Below are 22,223 nucleotides of genomic sequence, written 5' to 3' on the forward strand. Positions count from 1 at the left end.
GAGTCTGCCTGTTCTCTCACTGCTCAGGGCTCAGAGCAGGCTCTCAGTAAATGACTTGAGTGACAGAAGCTGACAAGGTGATGTGAATAGTTAAGCCCTCAATTATTTTAAATTGGGGGTAATCACGGCAAGTTTTCTTTTGAAGAATCCAAATCATTGTTTTGACTCTTTTCTTCAGTATATAACCCTGAGCTTAACATGATCATTAAAGTTCTATTCTTTTCCCCCAAGAATTGACTTCTAGAGTAATAACGCTGGAAAAATCAAAGTAAGTAGAATGCTTTGCTGTAGGACCTTGCAGAATGATTAATGCTAATATGCATTGGGAATCCCCAATAATCATTTCTCAAACTTACTTGACCCTGCAGACCCCTTTTCACAGAGCATTTGGTTTCTGTGAACTTCAAGAAAAGCTGTTTCTATTTCACTTTCTCCATCTCTAAGGAAGGCCTAGAATTATCTGCTTTGAGTGCTTGCCTCTTTGTGAAACACAATCTAGATGAGTATTTGAAAATCCCTACATAAATTATTTTAAAATATCCGTTATAGATAATATGTAAAGATATTCTGATGAAGATTCTTTGGTGATTGAGAATAAAATATTGCTCTACCTTCTAAAATTCCACTTTGAGGATGCCTCAGCATATGTCTTCACTTAAGTTTTTTTCTCTCCGTTGTACACCAGTGCTTGGGTTACTGAGCATGTGCATTTTGTATCTGTTTTGAAAGTGAAAGTTATGTCCGAATCTTTGCAACCCTATGGACCATACAATCCATGCACTTCTCCAGGCCAGAATACTGGAGTGGGGTGCGTTTCCCTTCTCCAGGGCATCTTCCCAACCCAGGAATTGAACCGGGGTCTCCTGAATTGCAGGCTGATTCTTTACCAACTGAGCTATCTAGTTTTGAAAGGCAATGTTTATGTACCACATTGAGCCGTATCAGGACATGTGAGATAGTTTTCTTCCATAGTCTTCCTTAAATGTATATTTTTTAGTGATTTATCTTAGTTTTAGAGATTTTTGAAAAAGAAAAAAAAATTGTTCTCTTTGAATTCCTGAAACTGAAGCAGTGGAGCAGCTGTAACCATGGCAGTCATTTTCTTTGCCTTAATTTTTCATGTTTATATTTTCTCATGTCTTTTTCTGGCTCAGCATTTTGAATATCTTCTTGGGCAGAATCAATGCACCATCTAATATGTTTGTATTTTGCATGTTTTCTCTTCCCTAGATCTTGATGATATTCTTCCATTTCCTTTTCTCCATGCTTGTGATTTTGGTTATGAGTTCTTGAAATAGACTTCTTACTGTAAGAACAGAAATATCAATAAGGACAGAAAAATGGATCTTTATTAAAGTAACTTCTACAATATCCATTTCTCTTTCATCTGTTTTCTTTCATTACTTTCTTTTGATATTCTTGGATATCTGTGATTAAAAGAAAAAAGTTTGGGAGGAAAAAGATGCTGCTTAGTTTAAAAAAATTAGTAAAAGTTAAAATATTATTTTAAAAATATGTTTTACTAATTTGGTGAAATTTTAACTCAGATATGTATAGATCAAAAGGATTTTCTCTGTTTCTATGTGATTTCACTCTGATCTTTCTTTAGCAATGTGTAATTTTTAAAGGTCCAGTGAAAAGCTCCTTTTAACCCATTTTGAAGTTAGCAGTTGTGGTAACTGCTAACTAAACTCTTAGAAGTTGACTGAGAGGAAAGCTGAGGGTTTCTTTTCCCCTTGCCTACATGATTGAGATGAAATTTTAACAAATGCTACCAAGAAATAAAATTTAAACTATGGGACTACAAAGTATATTTCAGTACGCACATATATTTATATGTGTATAAATATGTGTATAAAGGCTTTCCTAGTAGCTCAGATGGTAAAGCATCTGCCTACAATGCGGGAGACCTAGGTTTGATCCCTGGATCGGGAAGATCCCCTGGAGAAGGAAATGGCAACCCACTCCAGTATTCATGCCTGGAAAATCCCATGGACCAAGGAGCCTAGTGGGCTACAGTCCATGGGGTTGCAAAATGTCAGACACGACTAAGAGACTTCACTTCATACTTATGTATAAATACATATGTATACATGTAAATATGTGTATACATGTATACATATAAATATGTCAGTTTAGACTTGAATCTGAAATCAAAGTAGATTTTATATTAAAAAGCAGGAATGTTGAATATTTCTCTCACACATAACTTACAGGTAAATTCTTGTAAAAATTGTACTTAGATATTTGTAAATGCTGAAAAATTCGTATCAGTAAAGAGCAGAAATCTGCATTAATGTTTTAATAGATTAATGATTAATGTTTTAATAGATATCTTTATATTTTAAAGAAATAATATAGTCTTTCATGGGAGGTAAATAAAATAGTTAATAGTGGGTATATTTGAGTGATGAGATTGGGGTGGATATCATAATTATGTGACTTTTCAAGTTTTCTTTAATGAGCATGTCTTAATTTTATAGTCAGAAAAAATGTCGATTTAAAATGACTCTCATTTATTTATCAGAGAAGGCAATGGCACCCCACTCCAGTACTCTTGCCTGGAAAATCCCATGGATGGAGGAGCCTGGTAGGCTGCAGTCCATGGAGTCACTGAGGGTCAGACACGACTGAGTGACTTCACTTCCACTTTTCACTTTCATGCATTGGGGAAGGAAATGGCAACCCACTCCAGTGTTCTTGCCTGGAGAATCCCAGGGATGGGGGAACCTGGTTGGCTGCCGTCTATGGGGTCACACAGAGTCGGACACGACTGAAGTGACTTAGCAGCAGCAGCAGCGGCATTTATTTATAAAGGCTCTTATGAACTTGTAAAAGTTCTTTTTCCATAGCCTTTTCATTATTGCTGCTCTTTTTATCTACAGAGTTAGCATAGCTTAGAATTCAAATGAATCACTAAGAAAGACTCCCTACATTTATCAGCTTGGCCTGCTATAAGAAAATACCACAGGCTGAGTGGCTTAAAAAACAGAAATTTATTTTCTTGCAGTTCTGGAGGCTGGAAGTCTGAGATCAGAGTGCCAGCATGGTTGGATTCCTGTGAGAATCCTGGCTTTCAGACAGTCACCCTCTTGCTCTGTTCTCACATGGCAGGGAGAGAAAACAAGCTCTCTAGTATCTATTCTTATGAGGACGCTAAGCCCATCATGAGGGTTCCATACTCATGACTCCTAATCCTGATTACCTCCCAAAGGCCTCCTCTCCATAGTGCAGGCTATAAATAAAAACCTGATGGTTATCATTGGATGATAGAAATGTAGGGAATTTTCTCCATTTTTTGTGAATTTCAAGTATATTACTTTTATAACTGAAAAGATACAATAAATGCTATTTTAAAAGGAAAATGAAATGCTTACAGAATGGAATGTAATATTCCATAATAATGTTGCAAATTTCAAAATCATTTTCTTTCATCTTCTTGCATTTTTTTTTTCTTTTTAAGCATTAATAAGTGTCTTCAGCACTTAGAGCACCCAGGTATGGGAACAGAGTGGAGCTCAGTAAGCTGCTTCTGCTGGTTCTCATTTTTCTACTTTTAACAGTGATGGCAATGTTCATGATAATGAAACATGCCATTGGGCATGTAATATATGAAAGTAAAATAGAAAGTAGCTACAAAATCAGGACAGACATAATTGTTAAAGTTTTTTTTCTGAGTTGTTATAAATAGAATAGCCCATTCATTGTCTTTACTTTTAGAACTCTTTCGTTTCTTAGATTCTAAAAAGATGAATTGGTTAAAAAAAAATGAGTTAGTGGCTCATTTTTCATTAACTTCCAATTGCAAATGTAATATAACCTCCTTGAATCTACACAATAAAATGGCAGGGAGATGGTGACAGTGAGAAGACTTGACGTCAAACTTCCAGTGTGTTTCATTCGAAGCACTGATTTGAGTTTAATACCTGAGGTTGAGGAACTGTTTTTCCCTCTATAATGCATCTCCTCTCTTCTCTCCTCTCTTTCTAATGCATCATTTCTTATTACGCTTTACCTTGTGTGTAGAATCTGTCATTTCCTTTTTTAAAGAAAATTACCTATGATTTGTCCTCAATTAACCCCATATTTGAGTGTAATATTTCTAGTTTTTTTTTAACTCTGTAAATCAATAGGTTAGAAATGCCCTTCAAGATAGTGATTTTTTTTTTTTTTTGTCACACAGGAAGCTGTCTGCTTGCCAAGTAAATCATGATGTGATATATTATTTCCAGTTGCTATAAATTTTCAATATTTAGTGTGTCAGTCATACTAGGTCATGATTCAGTTATTTAATTTCACTTATGTCTGTATTTTAGATGAGAATCCTTTCCCCCATTAGTAGATTTTAATTTCCTTCTCTTTCACAGTCAAATTCCAAGCATGCCTTATAAAACTAGCCACAAAATACACACATGAACAAACCGTTTTTGTGTGTACAAGTAGACTCAAAAATATTCACTAGTAAACTATCTCTGAAATTATAAATTTGTCTTCTTAAATGTCATTTTTGTTTTTAACACTTTAGATCACTTTTATCACTATTTCTTTATTAATCTGATTGCTATATATGCAACAAACATATCTAGGTAACTCTCTGTCTTGCATTGACATAAGCTGTTTATTGGGAGCTTAAAAAATAAACTCACAAGTGATCTTCAGAGGTGAAAAAAGTAAATAGTTCTGAATTCAGGGCTGTGTGTACACCATAGTTAATCTATTACTATTGAATAAATTGCTTTCTGAAATTGTTTTGATAATATTGGAAAAGCAATTTTCTTTCCCTCTTTTTTTTTTTTTTTTTTTTTTACCAACAGGACACAAAAATCGCTTCATTGGAGCGAAACATAAGGGATCTTGAGGATGAGATCCAGATGTTAAAAGCCAATGGTGTGTTGAACACTGAGGACCGTGAAGAAGAGATAAAACAAATAGAGGTTTACAAAAGTCACTCCAAGTTCATGAAAACCAAGGTATGTATAGTCCAAAGTTATAAACTTTTATATTCTTAATGTGACTGGAAAGTTATGGTTTATATACATACTTTTCCCAAATACTCACAAAATCTGCTTTATGTGATATATGAAATATATGGACAGTAGAGAAGAATGAGGAAAATTTTTAGTTCAAAAGCATAGATACCAGAAAAATCAGGTAAAACTTTTGGTAGAATTTCTACTTCCTAAGGGGTTCAGGATTTTCTAATGAGTTCTTTCAGTGTCCCTCTGTCTTGGGAATTAACATTTATTTTATTTATTTATTTATTTATTTTTATTTTTTTTGTTATTTTTATTTTATTTTATTTTTTATAATTTTAAAATCTTTAATTCTTACATGCGTTCCCAAACATGAACCCCCCCCTCCCACCTCCCTCCCCATAACATCTCTCTGGGTCATCCCCATGCACCAGCCCCAAGCATGCTGTATCCTGCGTCAGACATAGACTGGCGATTCAATTCTTACATGATCGTATACATGTTAGAATGCCATTCTCCCAAATCATCCCACCCTCTCCCTCTCCCTCTGAGTCCAAAAGTCTGTTATACACATCTGTGTCTCCTTTGCTGTCCTGCATACAGGGTCATCATTGCCATCTTTCTAAATTCCATATATATGTGTTAGTATACTGTATTGGTGTTTTTCTTTCTGGCTTACTTCACTCTGTATAATCGGCTCCAGTTTCATCCATCTCATCAGAACTGATTCAAATGAATTCTTTTTAACGGCTGAGTAATACTCCATTATAGTCTTCACTCTCCAAATTTCCTGAGATTTCATAAGTTTGCTATTTTTAAAAGTTTCTATCTTTGCCAAATTTCTGGCCATCCCTGGAAGGTGATGGTCTTAAAAGGTGTTAATCTTGGAAGCCAATTTAACTGATTTCAGTGGTATGAAGATATTTTGGTTTTAATATAGTATTTGACAGAACTGATTTTGAGTCCCAATGCTATCATTTGCTGAAAATATTCAATCTCTGTGAGCCTCAGTTTCTTCATCCGTGAAATACTGATAAGAAAAAGAAAAATACCTGTATCATTGGGTTGCTTTGACAATTCCAGGAGATTATGCATTTAAAATACTTATTTCCTTGACTGATCTCTAGAAAGCATTCAGTCATGTGAGTCATTGTTGTTGAGTGTTATTATTGTTACCTATTGCTATGGGATATTTATGGAATATTATTATAGTAATCATTTCCATTACTTTTTATCAGTATTGCTAGTTTTAAAGAATTTGGCTTGTATTTTTCAAAATGAAACTTTGAGTTGCAAATGGACAAATCACCTGAAAATCTATTCTTTTTATATATGCAGAATTATTTAATTTCTGAGCAGCCCAATTGGCCTTTAGAGACTTTGAAATACTTTTATTTTTTCCTCTATTTAAGCCATTTTATTTTTGAAAACAATAACCACACCAATTAAAATTATTTTTTTTCTACCACTTCCTCTTAAGTACCCCTGTTCTTATTCTAGATTTTGCTGTTTGTTGCCTTATAAAATGCAGCAGAGTTGAGTGATGCACACTTCTGTGAGAAGGCAATGGGAAGTTGAGAGGATAACTGCTTAAATAATGGTTATGATTTTTATCAGTTGTGAAATACATGGATAGTCTTTGCAGAGAATTTGCAAAATTACAGGAGAGAAATAATATGTAGTGTTTACTTTACTCTGTATGTGTGTGCACGTGTGTTTCTCTAGGAAAAACAAAAACCATGCTGTGCTTCTGTCAACTTCCATCTGTAAGTTAATGTTGAGATTTTGACTAAAAATTTTCATCAAGGGGTAGAGATATGAGAAGGAGAATGTCCAGTATATTTGAATGTAACTCCTTGCTTTTAATGATGGCCACAGAATGCAGAGCCGGTTTCCTTGCTAAGACCTCCCTTCTGGTTTCTTTTTGCAGTCCTTTCCTCTTAGAGAGTTGAGCTGACATGCCACAAGCACAGTGTAGGGTGGCCTGCAGACAATGGCCAGATCACTCCAGGAACGAAGACCAGATGTACAGATCTGAGTGAATCCATGAAGATTGGGGGAAATGATTGTTTTGGCTCAAACTTTTCCTCCCCACCCTATCCTGTCATATATCAGTGGAAGATAGTTCAAGCCACTTGTACAACTGAAAATGCCTTGAAATTTGTAAACTCTGTCCCTCAATATAGATTGTGTCCCAGTGAATAAAACATGTACATGGTCTTCAGGAAGCAAGTGATGGCCTTTATTAGCCCACAGTCTTCTGAGGCACCATCAGTCCTTGAGCTAGTTTTAACTTTTAATGGTTAGTTACTTTCAAGGGTTCCCAGAGTGGTCAAGTCGGAAGGATGTTCAAGGAAAGAAAAGGAGTTGGGTGAAAAGAGTGCAGGCTGAAGACTGAAGGAGACTCTGGCAGATTTCTAACCTGCCTTTGATAGCTGTATGACCTTCGGGAGTGACTTAAGTCAGTCAGCCACACTTTCCTCATCTATGAAGTGGGGGCAGCACTGCAAAACTTAGAAAGTGACTCAAAATGTTAAACGAAACTCTGTAGTTAAAACACCTGAGTCAAAAACGTAGGCGATGACTGTATCCATTATTACTGAAGAAATATAATCAAATATATTAATAATTTTAGTAAGTGCAAAGAGGAACTAAGGAGCCTCTTGATGAGGATGAAGGAGGAGAGTGAAAAAGCTGGCTTAAAGCTTAACATTCATAAAACTAAGATTATGGCATCTGGTCCCATCACTTCATGGCAAATAGGAAACAGTGAAAGCAGTGACAGATTTTTTTCTTCTCAGACTCCAAAGTCACTGCAGCTGGTGAAATTAAAAGATGCTTGCTGCTTGATAGGAATGCTATGACAAACCTAGACAGCGTATTAAAAAGCAGAAACATCACCTTGCTGACAAAAGTCCTTGTAGTCAAAGCTATGGTCTTTCCAGTAGTCATGTACAGATGTGAGAGTTGGACCATAAAGAAGGCTGAGCACTGAAGAATTGATGCTTTCAAACTGTGTTGCTGAAGAAGACTGTTGATAGTCGCTTGGACAGCAAGGAGATCAAACCAGTCAATCCTAAAGGATTGGGCTTCCCTGGTGGCTCAGCTGGTAAAAAAAATCTGCCTGGAATGCAGGAGACCTGGGAGACCTGGGTTCAGCCCCTGGGTTGGGAAGATCCTCTGGAGAAGAGAACAGACACCCACTCCAGTATTCTGGCCTGGAGGATTCCATGGACAGTATAGTCCATGGAGTCACAAAGAGTCAGACACGACTGAGTGACTTTCACTTTCCTAAAGGAAATCAACCCCAAATACTCATCAGAAGGACTGATGCTGAAGCTCCAATACTTTGGCTACCTGATGCAAAGAACTGACTGATTGGAAAAGACCTGATTCTGGGAAAGATCAAAGGCAGGAGGAGAAGGGGACGATAGAGGATGAGATGGTTGGATGGCAATACCAACTCGATGGACGTGTGTTTGAGCAAGCTCCGGGAGTTTGTGATGGACAGGGAAACCTGGCGTGCTGCTGTCCATGGGGTCACAAATAGTTAGGACTCGATTGAGTGACTGAACTGAACTGAAAATTGAATTGCTAGTGTACTTTATGGTCCATTGTAGCCTATTTGGATAACTTTTCTACAAAGTTTGTATGAATGTGTTGCTTGTGAACATCACAGATATCTGAGGAGTTAATTTGTGCAATAGTTGTTGACACACATTGACAAGGAGACTGTTTAGTGTCACCACTGGAGTTTCTTGAATTCTTTTGTTTATATGCAGGATTATATGGATAAAGCTTTCAGTGGTGGATTTTGAGTTATGTGGTCCCCAAAGGGGCACTAAAAGTTGTGCATGTTCAAAATATTTCCCATTTCCCAATACTTACCACTTAGTTGGGAAAGTAAGAAATGTACTCAAAACACCACCCTGAAGACTTGATGGGAGGAGAGTTCATTTCTGGCTGGAATAATGCAAGTTGTGCAAGGTTAAAGTTAGTGTTTTGTTTTTTGTTTTGGTCAAAATAATCAGATTGGTAAATCTACAGTGATAGGTCTGGGGAAGATTGCCAACTCAAATTATGTCTGAGCATACCTAGAAGGATATGTGAAAATACCATTCTATCCCCAATTCTATACAGTTAAGGAAGTAGGAAGGACTCAAGTCTATATGAAATTACAGACTTTTTCAAAAAATAAATATTATATTTAAATTGCAAAAATGTAGAGATTCTGAAATGTATTTGGGAAATGGAAATGTAATTGTTAAACTCATTTGGTTTACTGAAGCAGTGGTAGAAATGGAAATCATAAGGTGATTTTGGATCCCATCTAGCAAAAAATGGTAAGTTTAATGCAGGGACAGTTGACTTCAGAAACTGTTGTTTTAATAGTTCACAAAGACTCAGAGTCATGGTAGAGGAACATTTCAGAAATTCTTATGAAATGCTGCACAAGGAGGGGACTAGAACTCTTTGAAACTAAATCTGAAAATTGCAGCTGTATATTGTTACTTCTGCCTGTGGCTTGTAATCAATATATAAAAAGCTTTTAAGAATGCCCTTTCTTTTACCAGGTCTTCTGGAGAGGCATCTTCAGGGTTTACGAAGGTGCCGGGCTTGGCAATGCCCACTGATCTATTACTTTAATAGAGGTCTAAATGTGTTCTGTCTTAATTACTTGGAAGCTTACTTTTTTTTTAATTAGAAAAAGATTTTAAAAGTTTTAAAGTCAACCTAATCATTAAAAAATAGCTCCTAGAATATCTATGTTCTCATTTGCTTATATTTTTGAAATTTTAGCTGAAAAGTATTTTCATGACCCATTGGTGATACAATTAACTCAGCATTTGGTTCCTTGTCATTAGCAGGGCTTAATCTCAATCAATCTCAATTTCTGTGTGTAACTGTTTGCTCCAAATACATAATCGCTATCATCATTTAGTCGCTAAGTCATGTCCGACTCTTGCAACCCTGTGGACTATGGTCTGCCAGGCTCCTCTGTCCATGGGATTCTCAACCCACTCAAGTGGGTTGGCATTTCCTTCCCCAGAAATATATAATAAAGGCAGCTAATAGTGATATATACAGACTCATTTTCAGAGATAGAAGCGTATTGAAATAATTTTAAATGTTTCAGTGAAACATTGACATTGTTGTTGTTCAGTCACTAAGTTGTGTCTGACTCTTTCAGACCTCATGGACTACATCACACCAGGCTCCCCTGTCCTTCAGTATCTCCTGGAGTCTGCTCAAATTCATGTCCATTGAATCGGTGATGCTATCTAACCATCTCATCCTCCGCCATCCCCTTCTCCTTTTACCTTCAATCTTTCCCAGCATCAGGGTTTTTTTTCCCAATGTGTCAGCGCTTTGCTTCAGGTGGCCAAAGTATTGGAGCTTCCACATTAGCTGAGAATTTGATATAGAAACAATGTTGTGATATGCAAAGTGAGTGCTTCTTGGATTAATTATTAAAATGAGTAAAGACAGGAGGTTGGAGGGAAAGGAAGTATTTTAAGTAGTCCTATGAAATAGCATGTGCTTCCATTTTGTTGCTGAGCAGATGACTATGACTGGTAGGGCCTCTTGCAAGCTTTGTGATTATGAAGTAGCAGCAAAGACCTAAATTGCTTTTATAAATATGATATCATAAATAGCCATGGTGCAGCCATGAAATTAAAAGACGCTTACTCCTTGGAAGAAAAGTTATGACCAACCTAGATAGCATATTCAAAAGCAGAGACATTACTTTGCCGACTAAGGTCTGTCTAGTCAAGGCTATGGTTTTTCCAGTGGTCATGTATGGATGTGAGAGTTGGACTGTGAAGGATGCTGAGCACCGAAGAATTGATGCTTTTGAATTGTGTTGGAAAAGACTCTTGAGAGTCCCCTGGGCTGCAAGGAGATCCAACCAGTCCATTCTGAAGGAGATCAGCCCTGGGATTTCTTTGGAAGGAATGATGCTAAAGCTGAAACTCCAGTACTTTGTCCACCTCAGGCGAAGAGTTGACTCATTGGAAAAGCCTCTGATGCTGGGAGGGATTGGGGGCAGGAGGAGAAGGGGACGACAGAGGATGAGGTGGCTGGATGGCATCACTGACTTGATGGACGTGAGTCTGAGTGAACTCCGGGAGTTGGTGATGGACAGGGAGGCCTGGCGTGCTGCAATTCATGGGGTCGTAAAGAGTCGGACACGACTGAGTAACTGAACTGAACTGAACATTTTTGAAATAGTAGAAGGTGAATTTCAAAAATGGAAAGGCAGAGTTTAGAATCGCAACATGTGCAAAGCCTGGGATATCAGACATAATCAGTCAGGATGAAAAGACATGCATCTTTCAAGCCCTCTGGTGCATGCATGTTGTCCCTGAGAACTGAGACTCTGGGAGACCTCCCAAGCTGTACAACTCTCCCCTGTTGGAAAGTCCAATTTCTACCCATACTCACAAGGTTTAGAGGAATCAAACTGTGAGGGCAGAATGTAAGAGGCTATGAAAAGCATGAGTTACCTTCAGCAGCACTGTTAAGGCTTTAAGAATGGAATGTACCATATAAATAATTGTTTTCTTACTAGGGAAAGAATAGTGGCATCCCCTGCTGTATATAAGGCTTTGTTCCTAGTCTCACACATTTTTCATCTACTGACCCCAGTACTTCTCTGTTAGCCACTCCCTCTGCAGAGTTTGCCAAAGATGCCATTCTGCTGTCTTAGATCTCCCCCTTTATTCTCAATTTGTAACACATTTTCATATTAACCTCTGACGAATTACAAACCTCATAACCCAAACTGCATGATAATAAGCACATCACTTTCTAGACGTGAGGGCCATATCTGCAGTGAAAAAGAAGCTGTTTTCCTTGGCAGAGGAGGTTTTATTGGTGTTAGTTGTGTCACAGATGTAAGTTGTGGAAGAACTTTCAGACGAGATGAAGTGTGCCTGATGTCCACATGGACTTCATATAAAGCATGTGATGTAATTCCGATTGGTTTTTTTTCTTCCCATCATGGAGACAGACCTTCCCCAGCCTCAGTTCTCATGTATGTTCGATTGCATCACTTTCCGTTTTTATTGAGTTTATGGCTATAAAAGAATCCAAGGCATATTTTTATGGAAGGATATGATTTTTTTACCCCACAACTATATTCCCCTTAGCAAAACGTTTTTTCCTGTTATTATCTGCATAAAATATTTAAAATTTACCTCACAGCAGTGATAGTCTGCAAGTTATTTAAAGCAACTGCCTATTAATATTTATAGACTGAGATAGTTTTATCATTATCAATCTATTTTTATTGAATGAAGTAGCTATCTGTAGAACCTGCCATGTCTTCCTTCCTATTAAATACCATTCCATTGATGTTAATTTCTTTCACATTCCTCTCTCAATACCCCACTCCCATATGAGATTTCTACTCCAATATTTGTAGACGTTAGCACTAATCAGCTTTTTTTCTTTACTATAAATATCATTGTTTCGGCATGTAGAGTTGAAAGTTTTCTGAGTTTTATTTTCAGATGAATCAGTTTCATATGTTGAATCAACTATATACTGTAATGTCAACTATTCCTTGAATAGTTGCTGATCACAAAAGATTTAATTCATTTTATAATTTTCTCTTTTCCCTCATTTTACTTATATTCTGTTTTTGTGTGTGAGAAAAAGAGAGGGGTATAGGGAGATAAGTTACTTTGTTCTAACTAAAAATCGTAGACTCGTGATTTGTTAAATTACGAAGAAATAATGTACTTCATGGATTGCACAGACCTGAGTAGTGCTGCCACCCGGACACACATACTTAAAGCATTGATAATCTCCCACAGTTCTTTTTAGTGAACTTTTCAGCATATTCAGACTTCTTCTCAAGACTGCCTTCCGGGCAGCCATTATCAAACCTGTAAATGTGGCAAGTATGATGAAACCTCTATGTCCCCCTATCTAGTCTGGGTTCACCCTGCAAGTGGGATTCTATATCAACTTTTATATTTAATTGCTGAACCCTTAAAATTTCTGAAGATGGAGGTCTCACTTCTCTTTAAGCATCTCATTCTGTTTATGCTCAGTAGTTATTATCAGTAGCTTGGTTCTTATTTAGCTAGTTTCAATTACTGGGACAAAAATGATGGATCAAATATAGTTTAAAAACATACAATTTAAAATGTGCTTATGAACTTTCAAGTTAGAAAGAATCTGAAGGGCCAAGATTAAGCCAAAGCAGGGGACTAGAGTGAAAACTACAGCACTATCTTCTATCTTCTTCTTCTTTTTTAACTGTTTTGTCCACTCCAGGTCTTAGTAGCAGCGTATGGGATCTTTATTGTGACATGCTGGATCTTTAATTGTGGCATCCAGGATCTAGTTCACTAGCTAGAGATCGAACCCAGGCCCTCTGCATTGAGAGCGTGCAGTCTTAACCACTGGACCACCAGGGAAATTCCTGGTTTTGTCTTCTTGTTGGCTTTGCTAGACAGATGAACTTGAGCTTTAGTTTTCACAGTCACAGTGACACTGAAGGAAAGTGACAGAAGCTTGAGCCTGCTCAAAATGAGGAGCCAAGTAGGAATCCCACTACCACATAAAGCTGGGATCCCAGACAGCTAGACTCTTAATGCAGGAGTAAAGTAAAAATAAACTGCCCACTCTATCCTCCTCCCACCTAGGCTAAGGGGCTCCAGGGAAAATAATTTATTTACCTATTTTAAATCTTTGAGCCAAGATAAAGGTGAAAAAAACTAGCATTGAGAATCTGTAACCACAGCTGGCTCTTGTGCAGATGTGCAGTGTGAGGTGATCCAAGAACTTTCAGTATAGAATGTAGTTTAAAGGAGCCCGTGGTTGGTAGTGCCCAGGCATTGGCTGAGATAAATGTTCTGAAGGACCACATGTTCAACTAAGACCTCTCAGTACTTTTCTCCAGAGAAAGTTCCAAAATATGAGTAAAAATTTAAAAAATTTACAAAATCTTCAAGAAAGCAAGTCACTGTAAGCAAAAGCCAGCAGAAAGAATGAATAGCAGAACTAGAAGGGAAAGACTTCAGAAATTGAAATTTTAAGACAAACACTATGAAATATAGTATGTTAAATTGGAGAAGGCAATGGCACCCCACTCCAGTATTCTTGCCTGGAAAATCCCATGGATGGAGAAGCATGGTGGGCTGCAGTGCATGGGGTCGCGAAGAGTCAGACACGACTGAGCGACTTCCCTTTCACTTTTCACTTTCATGCATTGGAGAAAGAAATGGCAACCCACTCCAGTGTTCTTATCTGGAGAATCCCAGGAACGGGGGAGCCTGGTGGGCTGCCGTCTATGGGGTCGCACAGAGTCGGACACGACTGAAGCGACTTAGCAGCAGCAGTATGTTAAATAAAAGGAGTTGAAAATATGGCTAAAGGGCAAGAGGCTATAAAAATACCAAGGAAATTTAAAAAGAAGCAAATAAAATGACCTAGAAATGGAAAAATATAAAAATGGAAATTTTAAAGTTTGAGAAATATATTTAATCGCAGAGTGGTCATAGCAGAAGAGAAACTTAATAGACTAGAAAATAGGGCAGAAGAAATTAAATGAAAGATAAGATAGAAAACATTAAAGATGCATAGAAGATAGAATGAGAAGATCTAGCACAAATCTAACCCAAATTCTTGAGGAAAGAGAGATGAAATAGGGACAGTTATTATTCAGAAGGCATCTTTGAAGAGATAAAAGCTGAGAATTTTCACAAGTATCAGTCTACAAATTCAAAAGTCTTAAAATACCCAAAATAAGAGAAATAAAATGAAATCTCTCTATTTGCATCAAAATAAAGACATAAAATCTTAGAGGCAAAGAAAAAGTCTTAACAGAACATTTGTCCAAAGGAGATATATGAATGTCAAACAAGTACGGAAAAAGATGTTTGATAGCATCTTAGTCATTAGAGAAAGCAAAACCGTAAGGAGATAACCACTTTATACTTACTGGAATGATGATGAATGAAAAGACAGATGATAACAAGTGCTGGTGAGGTTTTAAAGAAATTAGAACCCTCATATGTTTCTAGTGGGAATATAAAATGGTATGCTGCTGCTGCTGCTAAGTCGCTTCAGTCGTGTCCAACTCTGTGCAACCCCATAGACGGCAGCCCACCAGGCTCCCCTGTTCCTGGGCTTCTCCAGGCAAAAACACTGGAGTGGGTTGCCATGTCCTTCTCCAATAAAATGGAATAGTCGGTTTGGAAAACAGGTAGAAATTCTTCAGAAAGCTAAACATAGTTACCATGTGACCTAGCAGTTTCACACCTGTGTTTATATCCAAGATAAATGAAAACATATGTCTCCACACACTTGTACATGAATGGTCTTAGCAGCATTATTAATAGTCAAAATGTGGAAACAACTTAGGTGTCCATCAACTGGTGAATAGATAGAAACAATCATGTATATTCCTACAGTGAAGTATTACTCAGCTATAAAGAGCAATGAAGTACTTATTACATGCTACAACATGGATGAAACTTGAAATGTTGTGCTATGTTACAGAAGCCAGTGACGAAGTACGAATATTGAAGAGTGCATTTATATGAGATTCCCAGAAAAGTCCAATCCATAATGTAGATTATTGGTTGCCTAGGGCTAGGTGTAGAGGATGAGGAATGAAGAGTGACTTTTCTACTTATAGAGTTTCATATTAAGATGATGGAAATATTCTAAAAATAAAAGTGTAATCAAATGTCATGCACATATATGGAATATTGCGCCCAACAATTGTTGGATCCATAATCTTTTTAAGCATATAGTATACAGAATGCTTCCATGGTGGCTCAGACAGTAAAGCATCTGCCTGCAATGCAGAGACCTGGGTTCAATCCCTGGGTTGGGAAGATCCTCTGGAGAAGGAAATGGAAGCCACTCCAGTACTCTTGCCTGGAAAATTCCATGAATGGAGGAGCCTGTTAGGCTACAGTCCATGGGGTCGCAAAGAGTCAGACACAACTAAGCGACTTCACTTTTCACTTTCATACAGGATGCATTTATGATTACTGACTACATACTGTGCATAAAGCAAGATACACCAAATTTCAAATGAATACTGTAGAACAAACCATGTTCTCTACTCACAAAGCAAGTAAGACATTAAAAAAAAGAGATAACTAGGAAACACTTATGTATTTGGAGATTAAGAAACATACTTTTAAGTTATTCATGGTTCAAGGAATAATAATAGAGATTGGAAAATATTTAAGGCTCTACAATAATGTCAAGGTATATCAAACTAGAGAGAGTGAGCTAAAATGATACTGACAGGAAAATATATCCTCTTAAGGCTCATACATGGAAAGAAAAAAGTATGAAAATTAGTGAGATAATATTCCAACTTAAGCTTAGGAAAAGAAAATAGAATAAACCCAAGGAAAGTATGAAGAAGAAAATAATTTAAAAATTAGAGCCAAAACTAATGAAATAGAAAATAAAAATGTTGGATGTCAACAGAACCAAAATTGGCTCTTTGAAGAGGTTATTTAGTGGGACATGCTTCTGCTGAGATTCATCAGGAAAATAATTAAAAATAAAAATATTAGGAATGAAAAATGATAGTCATACATACCATTATATCAAATATAAACGAGTTTTCTGAAAACTTCATGCCAATAGGCTGAAAATTTAGATGAAATGAAAGTCTTTTAATGAAAACAACTTAGCAAAATTGATTCACATAATTAGAAACATGGATATTCCTATAATCATTAAAGATGGATGAAGTAAGGAATGGTCTTTGGAAAAAGAAAATACCAGCTCTGGATGATTTTTAATGAACTTCAGTAAAAAAAAAAAAATTTGCAGTTTTATACATATCATTTCAGAACACACTAAAAGAATGAACACTCCTTACTTTATTTGGAAATTAATGCTAAAACTTGATAAAGATAGCACAAGATAGGAAAATTATAAATCAGTCTTGCCCATAAGTGTAGAAATGCTGACAAAATATTAGCAAGATGAATCCAGTAATATATAAAAATAATAATGCATCATGATGAAGTGAAATTTTTCACAGTAATGCATGGAGAGAGTAATATTTTAGAAATCCATTAATATAATTTATTGTATTAAAGGTGAAAATGTGATAAATCACGAGGTGCAGAAAAATGCTTGATAATATTAAGCATTCCTTAATGATGAAAAAAACAACTCTTGGCAGAGTTGTAATAAAAGGGAACTTTCTAAAACTTGAGTGCTTATAAAAAGCTAAAGCAAACATCAAGCTTAATGACGAAACACTGAAATTCTTCCCTTTAAGACCAGGAACAAGACAGAAGCCACAAATTCCACCAGGAATATCAGAAAAGTTCCTCTCCATCTTTCTGCGTGGCTTGATAGTGTGGCTGGCATAGACTTATTCACAGCCAAGTGGTCACAGGGTGGCTGGACTTCTGTCTTTGTGGTTAGCTTCCAGTGAGAGGAAGCTAAAGCCGCTAGTTCTCCTAGAGGCTAGAACAGGCATACTGACACTTGTTCTGCATTTTGCTAGCTGAAGCAAATCACAGTCCAGTCCATGCTCAAGAGGAGGGTAAATAGACTTCTCCTTTAGTTGTGAGGAATGGCATATGTGTATAAGTAGGAAGAAATTGGTGGCAGTCATTTTTAGAGGTCTTCTACTATAACTCCTACCAGACTGGCCAAAATGTAAAACTCCAATGACATATGATATTGGCAAAGACATGTAGTAATTGGCACATTTACACATTGCTTGTGACCATAGAAATTAATATAAGTCCTTTAGAAAACACTTTAATGTTATCTAGTGAATATGAAGATGTGCATACACTGTGTTCCAGCTATTTAACTCCTAGATTATTTTTTACAGTGTGTACCAGGTAGTATGTATAAGAATGTTCAGAAGATCTCTGGCCTTTCTATTTTGTTCCATTGATCTATATTTCTGTCTTTGTGCCAGTATCATACTGTCTTGATGACTGTGGCTTTATAGTAGAGTCTGAAGTCAGGCAGGTTGATTCCTCCAGTTCCATTCTTCTTTCTCAAGATTGCTTTGGCTATTCAAGGTTTTTGGTATTTCCATACACATTGTGAAATTATTTGTTCTAGCTCTGTGAAAAATACCGCTGGTAGCTTGATAGGGATTGCATTGAATCTGTAGATTGCTTTGGGTAGTATACTCATTTTCACTATATTAATTCTTCCGATCCATGAACATGGTATATTTCTCCATTTATTAGTGTCTTCTGCACAACAAAGGAAACTATAAGTAAGGTAAAAAGACAGCCTTTGGAATCAGAGAAAATAATAGCAAATGAAGCAACTGACAAACAACTAATCTCAAAAATATACAAGCAACTTATGCAGCTCAATTCTATAAAAATAAACGACCCAATCAAAAAATGGGCCAAAGAACTAAATAGACATTTCTCCAAAGAAGACATGCAGATGGCAAACAAACACATGAAAAGATGCTCAACATCGCTCATTATCAGAGAAATGCAAATCAAGACCACAATGAGGTACCATTTCACACCACTCAGAATGGCTGCGATCCAAAAGTCTAGAAGCAATAAATGCTGGAGAGGGTGTGGAGAAAAGGGAACCCTCTTACACTGTTGGTGGAAATGCAAACTAGTACAGCCACTATGGAGAACAGCGTGGAGATTCCTTAAAAAACTACAAATAGAACTGCCTTATGACCCAGCAATCCCACTGCTAGGCATACACCCCGAGGAAACCAGAATTGAAAGAGACACATGTACCCCAATGTTCATTGCAGCACTGTTTATAATAGTCAGGACATGGAAGCAACCTAGATGTCCATAAGTAGATGAATAGATAAGAAAGCTGTGGTACATATACACAATGGAGTATCACTCAGCCATTAAAAAGAATACATTTGAATCAGTCCTAATGAGGTGGATGAAACTGGAGCCGATTATACAGAGTGAAGTAAGCCAGAAAGAAAAACAGCAATACAGTATACTAACACATATATATGGAATTTAGAAAGATGGTAACGATAACCCTGTATGCGAGACAGCAGAAGAGACACAGACGTAAAGAACAGACTTTTGGACTCTGTGGGCGAGGGAGAGGGTGGGATGATTTGGGAGAATGACATTGAAACATGTATACTATCATATAAGAAATGAATCGCCAGTCTAGGTTCGATGCAGGATGCTAGGGGCTGGTGCACTGGGATGACCCAGAGAGATGGTATGGGGAGGGAAGTGGGAGGGGGGTTCAGGATTTGGAACTCATGTACACCCATGGTGGATTCATGTTGATGTGTGGCAAAATTAATACAGTATTGTAAAGTAAAATAAAGTAAAAAAAAAAATGTTCAGAATAGCATTTTTCATAATAGCAAAAAACAAAAAAAGAAAACCTGGAAATAAGCCCGAATGTCTGTTAACAGCACAGTAGACAAATACTTCTTATGAAGTCTTACAATGGAATACTGTTCAGTTCAGTCGCTCAGTTGTGTCTGAGTCTTTGTGACCCCATGGACTGCAGCACGCCAGTCTTTCCTGTCCATCACTAACTCCTGGAGCCTACTCAAACTCATGTCCATCACATCAGTGTGCCCTCCAACCATCTCATCCTCTCTCATCCCCTTCTCTTCCCACCTTCAATCTTTCCCAGCATCAGGGTCTTTTCAGATGAGTCAGTTCTTTGTATCACGTGGCCAAAGTATTGGAGTTTCAGCTTCAGCATCAGTCCTTCCAATGAATATTCAGGACTGATTTCCTTTAGGATGGACTGGTTGGATCTCCTTGCAGTCCAAGGGACTCTCAAGCGTCTTCTCCAACACTGCAGTTCAGAGGCATCAATTCTTCTGCGCTCAGCTTTCTTTGTAGTCCAACTGTCACATCCATACATGACTACTGGAAAAACCATAGCTTTGACTAGATGGACCTATGTTGGTAAAGTAATGTCTCTGCTTTTTAGTATGCTATCTATGTTGGTCATAGATTTTCTTCCAAGGAGCAAGCTTGTACCTTAATGAAAATGAACACATTGCACAAATAGGAACTGGATTTAATCTTGAAGATATTAGATTGAATAGAAAAAAGCAAAAAGCTAAAAAAGAAAACAGTGCAAATAAAGTTAAAAGCTATGCAAAATTAAATAGTATAGAATTTACAGGTGCAGAAAAAAAGGTAAGCTTGAAAGACAAATAAGAAAAGGATGAACACAAAATTTAGGGTGCTGATTGTTTCCAGAGAGGGAAAGGAAATAGAAACGGGTTGGGAATTGGGTAATTCTAGTGATCCTTTTAGTGAATTGAATAATGAATGTTTCTTGTATTATTTTTTCCATTTTATGTATTTTTGATGTCCTTTTGTATCTTTTTATATTTTTGATGTCCTTTTGTATCTTTTTAATATGTTATATAAGAAAAGAGATCCCTCAGTGCTTGTTTTTTGGGGGTGAGGATTCTCTTCTGTCGAATGATGTTCTTGAATGATCATTTCCATTGTGGAGTGTCAGAGAAGGTCTAGATTCTGTCTTGGGTAATTACCTTTGTTAGCTCCCTGTTGACCCTTCTGAGCACTGTGGTCAATAGACCTTATTTTTTCTTGGATGAGTTGTGGGTTTGGCCAGGAAGCCTTTATTCCATTGTGAACCTTGGTTCTTAGTGGTGTAGAAGATAGAAAGCATCTTGTGGACCTTACCTTTCCTGTTTTCTATTGTCAGTTGCCCTTGAAGAGCCTCCCTGGACCCCTAAGACTAAGTGACTCCCAAGGCTGTATTTTTAAGCTCATGGTCTGCCATGTTGTAGTAATGATCACTAGCTCTTGAAAATTTAAGAGAATTCAGTAGTCCTCAAATGTAAAGAGTAGGAGCTGTAGCTTATAATTTTTTGTAATTTCATTGTTTTACAGATTGATCAGTTGAAGCAGGAGCTTTCAAAGAAAGAGTCAGAACTTCTTGCCTTACAAACAAAGCTTGAAACTCTTAGCAATCAGAATTCAGATTGCAAACAACACATTGAAGTGCTTAAAGAGTCACTTACTGCCAAAGAACAGAGAGCTGCCATTCTTCAGACTGAGGTAAGGTATTGTTTCAGGACAGTAGACATTGAATTGACAGCAAATATCCTACCCAAACAGCTTTCATTAGAAGACTCCCTTATCCAAATCCTTGGGGCCAGATACATCTTGGATATCAGATATCTTGGGGATTTTGGAAAGGTAAGATATGTTGTGTGAATCATGGATTGTCTAACACTCCCAGTGGGGTTGCAACAATATCCCATAAACAAATATATGAATATTTGTGCAGAGAAAAAAATTTTTTACACTTAAATAGTATAATTAAAGTATATATGAGAAACCTCCTATTAATTTGTGTTAGGTTGTGCCACCAAAGGAGTTTGCTTTTCTTTTCTTTTTTTTTTCATTTTTTTGAATGCTGATAATGATTGTACCAGAAATGGTTTCGTTTTATCAAAGATCATAAAAGCATCAGAATGGCATCTACCTTCCTGTTACTGTGTGTCTGTGTAGGCTTCACTCCTGACACCCTTATGTTTCATACTTCCTAAAGAGTGTCCTCAGATTTCAAGATTATTTTACCCTTTGAAGAAAGTTGATATTGTTTCAACTTATTCATACAGTTTCTTAAATGAAATATGATTTTTTATTTCTTATTCATACTTAGAAAGAAAAACCCTAAATAACTTGTTACTATCCTACTTTCTTGCTTCTTCTCCTTAAATTATATCTTGGGTCTATTAAGAAATGCAAAACACAAGCTAGTTATTATAAATAAGACAGTTACTAGAATATAAATTATTACATGGAGTCAATAGCAAAGAATACAGTGAATCTCCCTCATTTTTGTGTTGAGGCACTGTTTTACATGGATTATTTTAGAAGGCAGTCTACTTGAGTTACATATTGTTTCTTATGCTCTTGAAGCCATGTCTTTGCATGTATACAGTTTGGGGTCTTTGGGGAAGTTTGGATTTTCTGTAGGAGTTACTGGGGCCATAGAGTAGACCTGTGCCCTCAGCCAAGGTGCAGGAAAATGCACAGAGGAGAAGGGAAACAGGCTCCAGGTTGGACAGGTCTTGGCCTGGACCTGATCGGTCTATGCACTTCATTGGTCAATAGGCAGTTAATTGGTAGCTTCAAGCCAAAACTGTCATTTTGGCCTCAATGATGTAGATATTTTACATATAAGAAATATCATTTTTAGTTTTGTATAGTTCCACTGTGAATGTAGAAGCTTGGATATTTAAATTTTTAAGGCATAAATATG

At 36.9% G+C, this 22,223-nt stretch overlaps 1 protein-coding gene across 1 annotated transcript in view; it reads left to right on the plus strand.

Moving 5' to 3' along the window:
* ERC2 (ELKS/RAB6-interacting/CAST family member 2) overlaps positions 1-22,223 on the plus strand; it is a 1,004,571-nt gene that overhangs the window by 324,667 nt on the left and 657,681 nt on the right. Inside the window, exons 5-6 of the mRNA XM_069561579.1 lie at positions 4,815-4,970; positions 20,843-21,010. Of these exons, the coding sequence (XP_069417680.1) occupies positions 4,815-4,970; positions 20,843-21,010 (324 nt within the window). The remainder of the gene's footprint in view (positions 1-4,814; positions 4,971-20,842; positions 21,011-22,223) is intronic.

The sequence above is a fragment of the Ovis canadensis genome, chromosome 19 (genome assembly GCF_042477335.2).
Source record: "Ovis canadensis isolate MfBH-ARS-UI-01 breed Bighorn chromosome 19, ARS-UI_OviCan_v2, whole genome shotgun sequence".
Lineage (NCBI taxonomy): Eukaryota > Metazoa > Chordata > Mammalia > Artiodactyla > Bovidae > Ovis > Ovis canadensis.